Source organism: Brachycentrus maculatus, unplaced genomic scaffold (genome assembly GCF_059751285.1).
Source record: "Brachycentrus maculatus isolate JH-2025_06_01 unplaced genomic scaffold, ASM5975128v1 h1tg000097l, whole genome shotgun sequence".
NCBI lineage: Eukaryota > Metazoa > Arthropoda > Insecta > Trichoptera > Brachycentridae > Brachycentrus > Brachycentrus maculatus.
The window spans coordinates 2,206,849-2,223,567 of record NW_028280851.1 but is presented as its reverse complement, the minus strand read 5'-3'; the positions used below and the strand labels follow the sequence as shown (position 1 = coordinate 2,223,567).

The 16,719-nt window shown below is 35.9% G+C and overlaps 1 protein-coding gene across 2 annotated transcripts in view; it reads left to right on the top strand.

The window, feature by feature from the left end:
• The window catches only part of mib1 (E3 ubiquitin-protein ligase mind bomb 1), a 479,810-nt gene that overhangs the window by 6,609 nt on the left and 456,482 nt on the right, over window positions 1-16,719 (top strand). For both annotated transcript variants that reach the window (XM_088258551.1, XM_088258552.1), the window contains exons 6-10: window positions 1,024-1,209; window positions 2,759-2,902; window positions 3,700-3,844; window positions 5,142-5,362; window positions 6,152-6,421. In XM_088258551.1, the coding sequence (XP_088114677.1) occupies window positions 1,024-1,209; window positions 2,759-2,902; window positions 3,700-3,844; window positions 5,142-5,362; window positions 6,152-6,421 (966 nt within the window). The remainder of the gene's footprint in view (window positions 1-1,023; window positions 1,210-2,758; window positions 2,903-3,699; window positions 3,845-5,141; window positions 5,363-6,151; window positions 6,422-16,719) is intronic.

Here is a 16,719-nt window from a genome sequence, read left to right as displayed (position 1 = left end):
TCTTCAGACTATTTTCTTGGCTATCTTTTGGTCCGCCTCCGTAGTGTAATGGTCAGCACGCTCGGCTACCGTTCTGGAGGTCCCGGGTTCGATTCCCAAGGGGGGTAAAATAAATATAAGTGATTTTTTCACTGTGATATTTATTCAAAATTACCATGGACTGGTACTTGAAGCGGAGGGCTGATCACCTTTCCTTCATGTATAAACGATCAAGATAACACTGCGTTTATATGACACAGTGCCCTATGCACCATTGGGGTGCGGATAAGGGTTTTATTATTATTATTATTATTATCTTTTGAATCAAACCTTTAAGAAGTAAGCATTTTAAACTAAATCTTTACCACAAGAGTAATGTATCTACATGTATACTTGTATTGTCAATAATTTATATGAAATAAATATATTTAATGACAGAACGGCTTTATAAACAAGAAATTAATAAATCATTTGTAATTTTAATATTGTATTTTGCAACTTTGTTTACAATTTATAATAAACGGATAAATGATATTCAAATTTCAATTGCAAATAAGTCAGGGAAAACAAATTTAATGTTTGGAAACTATAAGTTTAACATTGCGAAAATTGTCTTTGATGTTCATATTTGACATTGTTCGAAATATAAATGATGTTTTTCTGTCGAAAATACAGACATTGAAGGTGTGTGAATGCAGTAGGTATATGCCAGCACTCATCTGAGAAAGGTTGGCGCCTGCTGTACATGTATGGCATTATTCCCGAAAGGGTTAATATTTTCTCATATCAATAATATTTTTTTCAATCACGCCTTTTGTTAGCAAGATATTTCTGGTAGAAGATTACTTTTTCTTCATAAATATTCTTCGCTTTTGTAAAACTTCTGTTGGCCAATTGGTCGGCTTCTATACCAACTGACTGTTCGGTTGAACCAGTGGTTGATGCACCTCTGGTAAAAAATATAAATAAATAAGTATGATTAGAATCAGTGTTGTAATGGGTAGGACCTTACTGCATGTGATGAGTGTGTTTCGTTTGTTACAGGTAAACGTTGATCTGGAGTTGGAGATCGTGCAGTCCTTGCAACACGGTCACGGCGGCTGGACCGATGGGATGTTCGAGTGCCTAGGGACTACCGGGACGGTAGTGGGAATAGACGAGGATCACGACATAGTCGTCTCTTATCCCAGCGCTAATCGGTGGACGTTCAACCCAGCTGTCCTCACCAAGGTACCTTTAATTTTTTATTTATCGACCATGTACAGGAATATTTGGCTAGTTTTGCTTCACTATTTTATTTATTAAATTTTATCATACAATTTAAAACAATTTAAAAATTTTATTAAATGTTAATTGTTAAATGGAAATACCATGTCAAGGGCACATTTAACAATACTTTTTTTAAACCGTAGCACCCTATTCAATCATCTCTTACTGCAGAATAGACTGACATTAGTCATGGCATATTTATACCTTTTTTATATTTCTACTTTAAAGATGAAAGAATGTTTTTAGTTGTTGTAGTATTTTCAGGTTACAAATTCCATTCTGTGTTTTTTTTGTCTTTTTGTATATCTAACTGTAAAGTATCATTTACCTTTGTTAATTCCGGGCAGTTACTTGAAATGTTTGAATTTTCATATTAAATTGGCATCTTTTGAGTTTTTAGTGAATATTTGGATAAGATAACAAACAGAGCAATATACACCTAAAATGAGCTTAAATGCTCCTTGATAATACACCATATCGTCTAATTATATTTCATGACTAAAATAAGCATTTCATAGTGTATAATTTTGTTCGAGGACCAAAAAACACATATGAAATTAAAAATTATACCTTTTGTCAAATATTTTTAATGTAAAGATATATTGTTTAACGTCTCATTGTATTAAAAAATTAAAGAAATATGCAATTAAAATATAACTTTGCTTTAAAATCACTATAAATTTATGATGATTTTAAAATATTTTAATTATAAAATGGAAAATCACAAATTTAGTGCTTCAAATATAAATTATATTAAAGAAATGTCTTTACAGAGCCACTTATCTGATACTTGGTCATTAAGAAATAATATAGATAAAATCGATAAATATAATAAATCAGGAATTTATTCCTTACAGTGCTCATCGTGTCCCAGCCTATATATAGGAAAAACATCTAGGAATTTTAACATCCGATGTAAAGAACAAACAAGATGCCTTAATAATAATTATTATTCTGAATTTGCCAATCACTCATTTGATAAAAATAAAGGTCTAAATATATTACACACATGCAATAGAGGACTTAAATTAGATTACTTAGAAATATTAAAAATTAAAAAGGAAATTAATAATAATTTACAACTAATAAATACACAAGTAAATGATTTTGCTAAAAGTCCGTTATTAAATATGTTTCTAATCACTCATCATCCCTGATCCCTTTTGACAATGACTGCCAATCAACAAAAAATAAAGCGACTTGAAATCTACCTAAGCTTCTTTCTCTAACCATCAAAATATTTTGAATATTATTAAGTAGATCTTCTTGATAAAGAAGCCGTTAGCTTCGAAACCGGTGGACATTATAATTAAGTTGCAATAAAATATTTATAGTGATTTTAAAACAAAGTAACATTTCAATTATACCTTTTACTTTACTGTGTACCAACTTTAACGATGCTAAGGGGCTGCTTATCTTCCTTTAATGTTGTACTCATGATGATGCTGCAGCGTAGAAATAATATTAAATGCAATGGATGTATTAATCTACTACGTTGTTTGTATTTCAGGTGAACGCAGCAAGTGGTGGGGCAGCCGGAGGAACCGGGGGGACTGCCTTCGTGGTAGGGGACTTGGTGCAGGTTTGCGGAGACGCCGAGGCTGTGAAGGCACTCCAGCGAGGACACGGAGAGTGGGCAGAAGCCATGCTGCCCGTATGTATATTCATTACGACTATATCTTAGCGTATTATTTTTTAACATCTCAACATAAATGAAGAAGAATATGGAAGTCTGGGTATTTTCGGGCTTACGACCCTCATAGGCTGGTTTAAGTGATCACTTTATACACGTGTAACATTCACCTCCGTAGTGTAATGGTCAGCATGCTCGGCTTCCGTTCTGAAGGTCCCGGGTTCGATTCCCAGGGGAGGGGGGGTCAAATAATTAAAGTAATTTTTTCACTCTAATATTTATTCAATATCACCTTGGACTGGTACCTGAAGCAGAGGGCTGATCACCTTTCCTTCATATGTTAGTGATAAAAATAATACTGCATTTATATGATGCAGTGCCTTATGCACGATTCGGGTGCGGATAACGGTTAAATGAAGAAGAAACATTCACCAAATTTTACCTATAATTACCTCACTTCTCAAATTCTTGGAAGTTCTATATATATGATCCAATTTCGAAACATTGTACTTGAATCACTGGAATTCCACTAAAGACATCTATTGGTGAGATGAAAATGTCAAAAAACAATGTAAAAAATAACTCCTATAATTAGAGATAATCCAGATTTGTGAACAAGTATTTGGGCACACTCAAAATGTTGTAAATATCTTAGCGCGTTGAATTTATCCCTCAATGCTTAACCCGCGACTGGGACGTAAGCCTGTCCCTTTATTGATAACTCCACCATATACTAATATGCAGTTTGTGACATCCGGGTAATGTGATGTGCATTCCTCTAATTTTTACCTAATGTAAGTATTATTTTCCTTTCGCAGACTCTTGGCAAGATAGGACGCGTCCAGCAGATCTACCATGATAACGACCTCAAGGTGGAAGTCTGCAACACTTCCTGGACGTATAATCCCAACGCCGTCACTAAAGTGGCCTCCTCTGATGGTAGTGTGCCAGGAAATTCTTCCGGTAAGAGATAAACCATATACATACATTTTTTAATGCATAATTACTCCACAACAAATACTTCAACAATAATGGATCAGTAACTTTACTGCTAGTGCATTCTATGTACTTTTTACATATTTTGTAAGCGCAGGGATACCCTGGCGTAACTGCCCAGCTGTAAATGGCCTTTCTGAAGATAGCGGAAATGAATTTCGAATTCATAATCATGATGATCATTTTAAAATTAATCAAATAAATTAATTTTGAGATATATCTTCTAGCTTCTAAAAAGCGTTCAACAGCTAGACTGACAAAAAATAACATGTTAGAAATAGAAACTTCCAATAAAATAATGCTAATTTAATAGTTCTTACTGTCAGGTTAAAATTCTCACAAACTTTAACAGAAATGTTGAGTTTATTATTAAATTTTCAAAATTAAAAATATATTTTTTTTAAATAAATATTTTCCTTTAAAACTTTTTGTCAGCAATGTTTTTCGTAAAAAATGGTTACCTTTGATTGACAAGATAGACATTATTTTAAATGTGACATTCGATCCAGATGATAATAATTTTTCATGTAAACACATTGTTTGCAGGAAACACTTAATAGCGTATTTTATTTACAACATTTTGAGTGTGTCCAAATACTTGTTCACATACTTGACAATTATCTGGTCAAATTATAAGCTTAAATAATAAAAATGAAAATGGTATTTTCTGGCGTTTCTCATGTGTGTGATTATAATCCAGGATTCGGACCTTACATACTGATTAATATAAGAGTTTCTGCTTAATAAAAAGCTTCTTTATATCTCACCAATAGATGTCTCTAGTGAAGTTCTAGTGATTCAAGAACGAGGTTTCTAAATTGGTTCATATATATATAGAACTTCCGAGAATTTGAGTAGTGTGGTTGTCAATTATGGATAGAATTGGTAAATGTTACACGTGTGTAAAGTGATCACTTAAACCAGCCGATGACGGTCGTCAGCCCCGTAAATGCCCAGACTTCCATATTCTTCTTCATCTTTGATGAGATGTCAAAAAATAAAGCGTATTTTATGTTCTGTTGGTAGAGAGCGGGAGATTTATAAGCGTTCTATTTGCTTACTTTTGGTAGAGTGCGAGAGATGCCAAAAAACATTATACAGATTGGAATTGGGTTTGCGGTTACTTGTGGTTAGTAAACAACCCTAATTAGTATACTAATGAGGGTCGAGGTTGATGAAAAACCGCCCGACAACAATGTGTTAATACATTCATTTAATAATTTGTATGACTGAAAATTTACTGATTATTGTATTTTGTTACAAGGTGAGCGTCTCTCCGCCTTGTTGAAGAAATTGTTTGAGACGCACATATCCGGAGACGTGAATGAGGAGCTGGTGAAGTCGGCAGCCAACGGTGATGCAGCCAAGGTGGAGGAGATCCTGGGGGGAAGTGGGGCCGGGCCTTCCGGGGCTGGGGCCGCCACCCCTACGGCCCCCGCGCAGGCCAATGTCAATGGAGTGTTCGGAGGCCATACTGCTTTACAAGTAAACTCCAACTTGTCATTTTATAACTTGGAGACATAGCTGTAATTTTTTGAAATGATAGTTAGTTTACTTACTTCAGTTTTCTTCTCGTGTCCAGTATTGAAGAACGGCCCCCTCTTGGACTTCCACAGTTCGCTGTTAGGCGCAACTCTCTTCCAGTGCAGGACCATCTTGTCTGGGGCATACCCACGCTTCTGCGTTCCTGTTCTAGGCCTCCAGTCAAGCGCCTTTTTCACCCATCATCCTCAGACATACGTGCCACATGACCTGCCCAGTTCCACTTTTGTTCCATAGTTTGACTAATTTGTAAATCGGTGATGTAATTATGAATATTAGAATGGAGTCCTTACAGCTTTTTCCACTTTAAAAATCCCACAACTGTTGTTCATAAACGCTTTTCTTTTACATGTTGACATCTCAACGTAAATGAAGAAGAATATGGTTGTCTGATTTAAGTGCTCCCAAGGTCCAAATCATACCATTGCAAAAGTAAGATTCACGATTCTACAATTGTTGACACTCTAATCTTGTGAGCTGATGACAGTCAACAGTCCGCCTTCTCCTGAGAAGTTTTACGTGGTTTCCTCCCAGCAATGAGCAAATGCTGAGAAGTTCCTGATTGGCCCACATTTGATTATCCCTCCTGTTCCCAACACAGATTCAAATAAAAACATATTGAATTAGCTAGAAAAGACAAAAATCCACTAAATGATCTATAAACCTTGTACATAATAAGCAAGGTAAATAATAAATGCGATTACCATCTAAATCTTGCAAATGCTTTCACAGGCTGCATCTCAGAACGGCCACCTGGAGGTAATTCGCGCCCTGGTGCGTCACGGCGCGGACGCGGACGCGGAAGACCGCGACGGGGACCGCGCCGTGCACCACGCGGCCTTCGGGGACGAGGCGGCTGCGCTGCGCCTGTTGCGGCAGGCCGGCGCGGACCTCAACGCGCGCAACAGGAGGCGGCAGACGGCGCTGCACATCGCCGTCAACAAGGGCCACCTGGCCGTCGTGCGCACCCTCCTGGAGCTGGGCTGCCACCCCAGTCTGCAGGTTAGTGAAAAAAAAAACAACTTGTAAAACAGATACCTAATACTGTCGATGAAAAATGGTTCAGTGGGAAATGCGAAGTCCGAGCGTTTTCTGCAAATGTCTTTGCACTGTTCCGTGTACGTCTGCTGTGCTGGTTGTTCTGTGTACCGGCCAACATCGGGTCGGAATCGGATCTAGCTGACTAACTGTACAAACTAACCCCTTTCACTGCCTACACTGGGGCACTTCTAGAAAAATTTTGTGGTTTACAAGCTTGTATTTATTTTGATTGGCAGTGACAGGGACATTGAAAGCTTTTAAATGTAAATTCACAGTAAAATCGGGATACAATTTTGTTTCACATTTTCAATAACTTTCACAACTTAGTTTTGAAAAAAAATTGCTTTGGAAGAGAAGGTCTGTCAGAAAGCCTAGATGCTTTATGCACTCTAATACAGCGCTCTGCAACCGGTGTGTCGGGGCACACTTTTGTGCCGTGAGCCGGACACAGGTGTGCCGCGGTCAGTTTTCATGTATTTGAGATTTTATAATTTTTTATATGTAATCAATATAAAATGATAAAATATTTTTAAATAAAATATTGTGTCTATTTTTTTAAATGTAGCAAAGATTTTTTTTTTCGATGGTCTATATGGTCTGCTATCTACCTCCAAATACTGTTCAAATATTTGTTCACAAATATAAGTATTTAAAAAAAAAAAATTGACAGAACATAACACCTACTAATTTTTTGCCGAAGTTTCAGATTGAGGTTTTTATTACATAATATATTTAGTATTTTAAATTAAATCGCGAAGTATAAAATATTCCTTAAGACTCAATTTTAGGTAAAAATGTTGACGTTTAAATTGTAAAACGAAACGTTTTTGTTGTTGTAAATCTAACATTTATTAATCTAACTGCACTTTCATAAAAAATTGTTTCCAAAAGCTCTAAAAGTAAAAATGGCCGCCGATCCAAAAGCTAAAAAAAGTTCAGAAAATAATATTTACTCTGATTGATCTTTTTTGGCCTTACTCGTTCTGTTCTCCCGTTCACATTTCGCTCACTCCTTTCAAGAACGTCATAAATCAAAAATCTTGATTTTTCAGGAGAACGTTTTTAAAGTTTAAAAAGAAATCACAATGTATTAAAAATAAACATCAAGCCACTTATTGATTTTTTTACTGTGCAACAGATCTTTTTAGGTAAAACCTGAAGGTTTTTTCTCCATTTGAAAAATATTTTGTATAATTAAAAAAAAAATTAAACAGTACCTTTTCTTCAAAATGCAAAAACAACACTTTCTGCCCTGTAGCGGGTAAATATTAAGTTAAAAATATGCCGCTTTTGCTGGGATATAGTACATTTTCTGGGCATTCCGAAAACATGCACAACTGAAAATTGACGATTTTTGATTTATGACGTTCTTGAAAGGAGTGAGCGATATGTCAAAAATACTTTCCTAGTCATTCTCTTGTTATCTGTTTGCTCCACGTGTCCATACCACCTTAAATAACTTTTTAATATTTTAAATTATCCCTAGTTCACCCTTGCGCTCTTTCCTAATATCTCGACATCATCGGGTATTTTCATTTGACGTCAGAAAGCACTATAAGAGGTGATCCGATGTTTGGGAGCTCGAACAACCCTTTGAGCTAGCTCAGCGCCGCACGCCCCCTCTGCCGGGCTCACGTTTTCGTTTTTAAATAAGACCCTGTCTTAAGGAGTGTTTCCGTCTCGGGGGACACTCTTCCATTAGTCAAACATCGTCTCGCCTCTTCTTCTCCGCCTTTCACTGCCGGGAAAGGAATAAAATGGCGTTTTATGTCCGCCACAACGACCGGCCAATGTTCGGTCCCTTTTTTGTCATCCTCGCCTCCCTTTTTCTCAATTGCCCCGTTGCTGACGTCACGGGTGTAATAACAGGTCCTACCCACCTCGGAAGACGAGTGTCAACCGGCGCGGAGTGGCCGTCCACTCTAACACGTAAAAGAAAAACGGGAGTCGAGAGTTTGCACAAGTTTTCTGTCGGCCATTTCAGTGCCCCCTCGCTTCGTCCGCCCAAACTTCCCGAATGAAGTGGGCGGTGTTATTAAGATTGTCTCGTTTTTCGATCGCGTGCATTTAGTAAAATTCACGCGCAGGGTGTTATTCAATTAAATTAAATTGATTTATTTATAGTTAACACACTCATTATGTACTAACTATAATTTAAGGCGTATACATTAACAAAAATCTAAAATAAGCAACTATTGCTAAAAATATAGAAGAATCCCGCTTCCGTATTCCGAAGAATACTCCTGCAGACACATGGAACAGATCAATCAATATCCAGCGTGATATTGTTCAGCATACAGGCAAAACCATCGGCAGGTTGGCATAGAATTATGAAACAATCTATGCCGATGCTGTCTTAGGTAACTATCGGGAGCATACAGACCAATGCTCCGGATAGTTTCAGGATTATCAATCATACCGCGCAACAATCGATTATCGATTTCTCCCACACATACTTTGACCGCCTTCGTAGTGTAGTGGTTAACGGGTTTGGCTACCGTTCTAGAGGTCCCGGGTTTTATTGTCAAAGAGTTCAAAATAAATATACATGCGATTATTCTCTTATCACCATGGACTGGTGTTTGAAGCGTAGAACTGATCGCCTTATCTTCACGCTCACGACAACGCAACATGTTTACTTCGAGGAGGTGAATACTTACAAGGTGACCCTGACGTGAAATTTATAAATAAAGTACATTTTAATACTCTCCTTATCATTCATCGTCCTCTTTGTGAAATATCACTTTAAAAAGTAAAGAATGAATGATAAGGAGATTGTTATATTACCATACCTCAAAGGTAAGAATGCTTTTAATATACAAAATAAAATAATTTTTGTTTGATGTTGTCAGCCTACGTATTAATTCAACAGCCCTCGCATTTTTTTGTATGAAAATTTAATTAAAATATATTATTATATTTTGTATATTAAAAGCATTGATAACTTTGTGGTATAGTAATATAACACTGTCCTTATCATTCATCTTTCACTTTGTGTAATACCACTTTTGTAATACCACAAAGTGAATGATAAATGATAAGGAGAGTGTTATATATTATTATGTTTTCAAAATATTTTCATTCCCAACACTTTGTTTACCTATGACTATGAACTATAAACGCATAATTCCTAGGTATGTACTAGTATCAAGCGTGTATTGTACATGTATATGCAGTGCAAACATACAAATGACATAAAGCTGGTATACTTTGATCCTTGTCATGTAAAGCTCTCGTGTGAGGCGGAGATTATCCGTTTCGCTATCTGACGGTCACGTGTGACGTAGGAAGGGTCGCCGGCCATCGCGGATAAGCCACCGAGCGACGTCACATGTGACCTGGGAGGGGGACCTCCCGCTTCCTCCAGGTGCGATTGTCATTTGTCTTCATCGGACAGAATTATTATTATTCTATCATTCATCACTAGAAATAATACGGAGATGTGCTCCGCATCGTGATTTATGATAGAGATACGAATATTGGACACTCGGATTTATGATTTATGGGTACGTATACACTGTATGTTACATGTGCGCATTGTTAATGATATTTATTTAGGTAACTGATAATTGACATATTCTCAATATTATTAATATTTTTTTTTTACAAAAATGTTAGTAATATTAGTATATCGTAGTCATTCAGAAGAAAGTGACCAAGTGCATTTTTTACAAAAACGTGATCATTGACTATTTGATATCTTACTAGCTTAATATTACCCTGAAAAAAATCCCAAAGGATTTTAAACTTGGAAGTATAATATATTGACTTGTTAAAAATGACTAATTGCATTGATGTTTATTTTCTTGCCAAGCAAAAGTGACTTAGATGGCCCTCCTGAACATTTTACGTATTGTTTGTTGGTCACTTTCTCTTGTACGAGTACGATATATCCACTCACCGAAATTTTTATGTCTACCGGTTTCGAGACATGCCCGTCTCTTCGTCAGGACAATCACTACCACAGCATGCAAACAATACTACCCTTCACTACCATAGCACTATTTACACACTTAAAACTACGTAAAATGTTTAACACATGCGATATTTGGTCGATCCGAAGACCAACATGCACTAAGGGTTGCAGCACAAACATGCGTTAAGAGCCGAGGTCAAACATGCACTAGGGTTAAAAATTATTATTCAACGAGCTTATATATGTAGGTTTAAAGGAGTGGGTGGGGTGGAATTGGTATTATTGAATTTGATAATTGATCGCAAAGCAAATAAAGAATACACGAACGTGCATTCAATGCGATGAAATCACCGAAAATGTAATTTGTATCCTTAAATGTACGATCAAACAATATATTTTTTTATATTAATAGCATTTTTAACTTTGTGGTGCGGTAATACAACACTCTCCTTATCATTCATAAAACTCTACTTTGCGACTTCCGGTTTTGACTTGATGATGGAATGGTTATTCAAAACCCGGCAGTCGTGAAGTAGAGTTTTTAAGTAGTATTACACAAAGTGAAGGATGAATGATAAGGAGAGTTGAACATGAAATATTGTCTAAAAATATTCATATGATACGTAAGAAAAAATCTTATACTGTGCGTAAGTATTTATGTATTGAATATTGAAATCAAACATTGATTTTTATAGTCTACTTAATTGTATATTATTATTCAAAACACATAAAAATAAAATTTGTTACATTTGTTTCGCCTTGTTATGACATTTTCAAACTACTGTCAAACTACTGACAGTAGTTTGAAAATGCCATAACTAGGCGAAACAATTGTCACAAATTTTATTTTTATACGTTTTTTATAGTAAAATACAATTTAGTAGACTCCAAAAATCAGCGTTTGATTTTAATATTCAATGTATTAATTAAAATGGAGTTCTACATTTTTTCTTGAATTACCTAACGTTCAAGTGACCCTGAAATCTATCTCCGGCTTATGCAACACCGCTTATCATGACCCTACTCAGGCTTCAACCTTTTAATTTCGTAGCCTATGCCTACTCGTGTGTGGATTTACTCTTTATGTTTAAAGTTACTAAAATTTCATGTCATTTATGAGTGAAAACTCTAGGCAAAAACACTCACAAATTCAACGCCGAATCTATTAAATGCGTAACTATTATTGAAAAACCAGACTTAACTCAAATCCCTGAGACAATCCAGTAATATGATTAAATTATAATAATATTTTGTGCGTAATACTTGTACACGATTTGTGAACACGTAAAGTAATACGTGGAGTGGAAGTAGTCCATAAATCTCGGCCATTCGTAGTGTTTTCGTGTTTCCCGCAGATTGCGACCCTCGATAATCCGCCAAATGGGAACACCTTTGGCCGAGATAGCATCGCGGAAAGCAAAAAGCGCTTCAGTTTCTATATTTCTAAATGGCAAGAGAAGCGGCCGGAGCGGAGCGCAGGGCACGAACGACCAATTATTATAATCATCTATTATTCAGAATTTATTATTTTTATTTTATGTGAGAATTTAACAGAACAGTTACATCAAGTTATACACATAAAAATAATAAATTTGGATAATTTATATAGCGGCGTTTTGGTAAATTACTACCTCAAGGACGCTTCACACCACATATCGTAGTCGTACAGGAGAAATAGACCAACAAACAAAACATAAAATGTTCAGGAGGGCCATTTAAGTCACTTTTGCTTGACAAGAAAATAAACATCTATGCTGTTAGTCATTTTAAAGAAGTCAATATAATATACTGCCAAGTTTAAAATCGCTTTGGGAGTTTTTCAGGGCAATATTAAGCTGTAAGATATCAAATAGTCAATGATCACGTTTTTGTAAAAAATGCACTTGGTCACTTTCTCCTGAATGACTACGATATACGAGTATTACAAAATGTTATGTACAAGGTGATGGAAGATGATCAGTTATATAACACGCTAGTATTTTGACTTTGGTTAATCATAATTAACACGTTAAACGCCAATACTAAAATTGGTCAATTTTGAAATTCACAAAAAAACGGTAATTAACGTATTTCAATAATATAATGTATTATTTGTTTTCATATTATTTTTTGACATCTCATTAAAGATGAAGAAGAATATAGAAGTCTGGACATTTACGGGGCTGGCGACCGGAGATGTCTCTTGTGAAGTTCTAGTGATTCAAGAACAATGTTTCGAAATTGGTTCATATATATAGAACTTCCAAGAATTTGAGTAGTGTGGTTGTCAATAATGGGTAGAATGGTATTCATCGTTAAGCAATTTTGATGAACGAAAAATAAAGGAACTGCATCTAATCTACTTTCATCCTCCTTTCGCCAACTTCACGCTTCCCTTCCAAACATAAGGGTTTTTATTTTAAAAAAAGATAAATATTTGTGTTTTTATTATTTGCAAAAATACTTCACTTTCATACTATATATACACTTTCTGTTAGCCTAAGCGGCTCATTATTAGAAATAGGTATGGTAGAGTGGGTTCGAACCGAGAAACTCTGACAGTCCACGAAACTAACCACGGGACCACACACTGGTACGGTTTGAACCAGGACTCCTGATGTTAACTTTTAAGTTATATTTTTTATACAATATAAAAAGATTTAGACACAAAAAAGCTTCACACACATGGTGCGCATCAGTAGGTTGTCGGAAATCCTCTAACAAGATGGTCTGTAATGTATTGAACCTAAGGCGAATGTTCGTAGTTTGAACGAAGTCCCTTGTAATCAGCTCTAGAAGGGCAGACCCGCCTTCGAGAGGGATCTTTAATTCAATTCTTCACCTTCTCGAAGGTGAGCCCTTAATCAAACGCACACATTACACCCGCTTCACACCACACGTCGCGTTGTCGTCTAGTACGAAAAGACTTAATAATTAAAATACTCTTATGCACAACATTTTGAGTGTGTACAAATATTTGATGATAAATCTGGGTTTCTCCACTTTTTACGCTTGCCTTTTACGTGCAATGTAAAATAAGTATGCATTCAGAATGTAATGGTAGGGACTGACCGGAGCCATTTCGTCGTAACGTAACACGCTACGATGCGAGCATTCGAATAGTCAGTACAGCGAGCCGAGCGCTCCATCCATAGTTTCGGATGCTCGCTGGTGCTAGCCTCGAGCGATGTTACGACGTTACGTTACGACGAAATGCTCGGGTCAGTCTCCACCATAAAATAATTGGTTCATGCATATAATATTAAAAAAAAGTGTTTTGTAACTACTGTTGCAATTAGAAACAATGAATGGTTGTACGTCCTTTTGTGCAGTGATACTGTAATTTTTAATTAGCCTTCCCAGATAAAGACGCAACGAATATAGAATCGCGAGTCATCACGATAGACATGTCAATGTCAAAAGGCTTCTCAACTTCCTATTCCCTCGTCTCCCGGCGAACATGAATAGAGCGAGTAGCGTCGCCCGCGGTGACAAGGTGCTCCGGAAACTCCACATTTTTCTTTCACCCCCCCCTCCGTACAGCTTCCGTTCCGTTTCCGGTCTCATTCACAAACAGGATTTCGTATTATTCCTCTGCTTTTCTATCGCCGCGGAATCCTGTTACCTTTGTGCTAGATTGTTATTACGGCCCGTAAATTAAAATAAAACACCTTTGCGAGATTTTTATTTGTCAGCGTTTGCGTTTTTTCGCTGGGGGTAGGAACTTATTATTTTTGGCGGGCGAACAATGCTTTTGAAATTACCTCTAGGAAAATACAACGCGAGTGGATATCCATATTCGGGCAAGAGAATCGCGTGTTGAAATATTTCGAGTGAAAAATGCCGCTCTTGGCTCGGAGTCCTCGGGTATTTTCGGTATATTTTTTCAAGCAGAATCCTGAAACGTTAGGATTATGGCGGTTTTTGCTGGCGGAAGAGTCCTTTCGTGCAATTGAATGCATTTCTGTTCCGAGTGCGAACGCTAAATGCCAGCTGCCGCCGACTGTCGTCAGTGACTTCCTTTTTTTCTTTTTCAAATTATAAACATATCCACCATCTACCGCTCTCAGAACTGTGGAATAGTCCGAATTAATATTCCATCTCTCGACGGAGTTTCTAGAAAAAACACCGGTCCTTTTATTACGTCTGCTGTCTGCGCGTTTATTGTGGCTTCTGATGTGATCATTATTTATCTATAATCTAGTTTGTGTCTATTCTACAAACCAAAAAGGGAAAACAAAGTAATAAAATAAAAGACGACTATGCTTTGTGGTTCAATCTACTCAATTTATATGTTACGACGTCACAAAACAAGGGAATACTAATCGATAAAGTATCATATTTTTTAATCTAGCTGGTTTGAGAAATAATAATAATAATTATTTTGGATAGTTTCAAAAGCGCCATTTTCCTAAAATACTACCTCAATACCGCTTTACTGTGATTAAGATGGTGAAAAAGAGATTATGGAAATTATTTACCAAACGGATGATTTTTTTACAACGATTATCTAACTCATGCTGCTGTTAACTACTGATGGAAGAGCATTCCATGCCATTGGTTCCGCATCAGCAAAGGCAACCCGAGGAACAACATGCACAAAGGATTGCAGAACAACGTACACTTAAGGCCAAGGTCTGACATGCACTGCTATGTGTGAATAGTGCTATGGTAGTGGCGTGTAGTATTGTCCTGACGAAGAGACGGGTACGTCTCTAAACTGGTAGACAATAATCTCAGTGAGTGGTTATATACTAACAATTCTAACATTTTCATAGTAAAAATTTAAATAGTAAAAAAATGACTTTAATAATAAGTAAATAAACCTTAGCAATCGTAGTTTTTTTATGATTTTCTTCGATTTTCCTTTAGCGGAGATAATCCTTTATCCCGGATAATCGAGAGCGTACTAGCTGCAATATATATTTTATACCTTTGTTATTTATTATGGTGTGGCGAAATACAGAGTGGCGCAAAATTGATCACCCTATCGGAAGATGTAATAATTTTTGCAATTGGCGTCGTACGTCAATAATATTTAACATTTGTAAACTAGACAGCTGCAGTATACAAACATATTGATAAAACGGGCACAAATGTGTATCAACACTGGCGGCAGCCACTTGACGGATATTTTTTTTTCCACGTAACAGAAAAAAAATGTAAAGGTCCAAATAAAGATTTCCTTCACTATGTGTTTTTTTATTTAGTAAAAAATTATTCAAAAACAAAAATTGGACGATTAATTATGCGCCACTCTGAATCTGTTTGTATACTGCAGCTGTCTAGTTTACAAATGTCAAATATGATTGACGTACGATGCCTTTTGAAAACATTATTACATCATCCGATTGGGTGATTAATTTTGCGCCACCCTGTATAATAGAAAATCGATGAGAATAAAATAAAATAATATGATGAAATAATCCATTCAATCAGGGTACGATATAAATCAGAAACTTTTCTATTTACGTTTGATGATAACTACGATGTCATTCATTTTATTGTCTGGTAATAATGTCGGAAAATACACGGCGTCGCGGTACATAGTAAAACTTTTTTCAACGCCATTTTTAGGCGGCATTTTTTTATATATATATCGCACCCCTAGATCAAAAGAGTATCAACTTTAAAAAAAAGTTTTTTCAGGAGAGACGAAAAACGTATAGTGATGTCGCATTATGTAATTGAAGTTCCCTGTTTTCTTTTATGAATGTACAATGCATATTAAAAGATATTTACACTAAAAATTTCATACTAACTAACTAAATAACCAACACGCAGCTTCTCCGAAAGGGTAGGCAGAGAGAATCGAACTCTTTTATTCTCACCAAAAGGAACATATAGTGCTATATTTTGAAGAATATTTAAGATATTGACAAATCAGATAAATTGATAAATGCGTCTTCGTTTGTAGAATCGGAATAAGTGATTATCTAAAAAAACATAATTTTTGAGTTGATACAGTTTTGATCTAGGTGTGCGATATGTATATATATATATATATATATATATATATATATATATATATATATATATATATATATATATATATATATATATATATATTCGTATTACTCCTTTTTGTATGTCGTATAGCATAAAGCCAGGCGTATAATACGAATATTCTATCTAGATTTTTAAAGCTCCATAACGTTAAGAAAATGATTGATATCTCAATTTATGTAGATAAAGAAGGATATGGTAGTCTGGGCTTTTACAGGGTTTATGATCTATTATAGGCTGGTCCGAAATAAAAATTAAGGGTCTCTGCTAAATAAAAGCTTACTCAAATCAACCAAGGATACTGCCGTGAACTCGCACATGGAACGATGTGAGAATTGTATGATATATGTAATAGTTC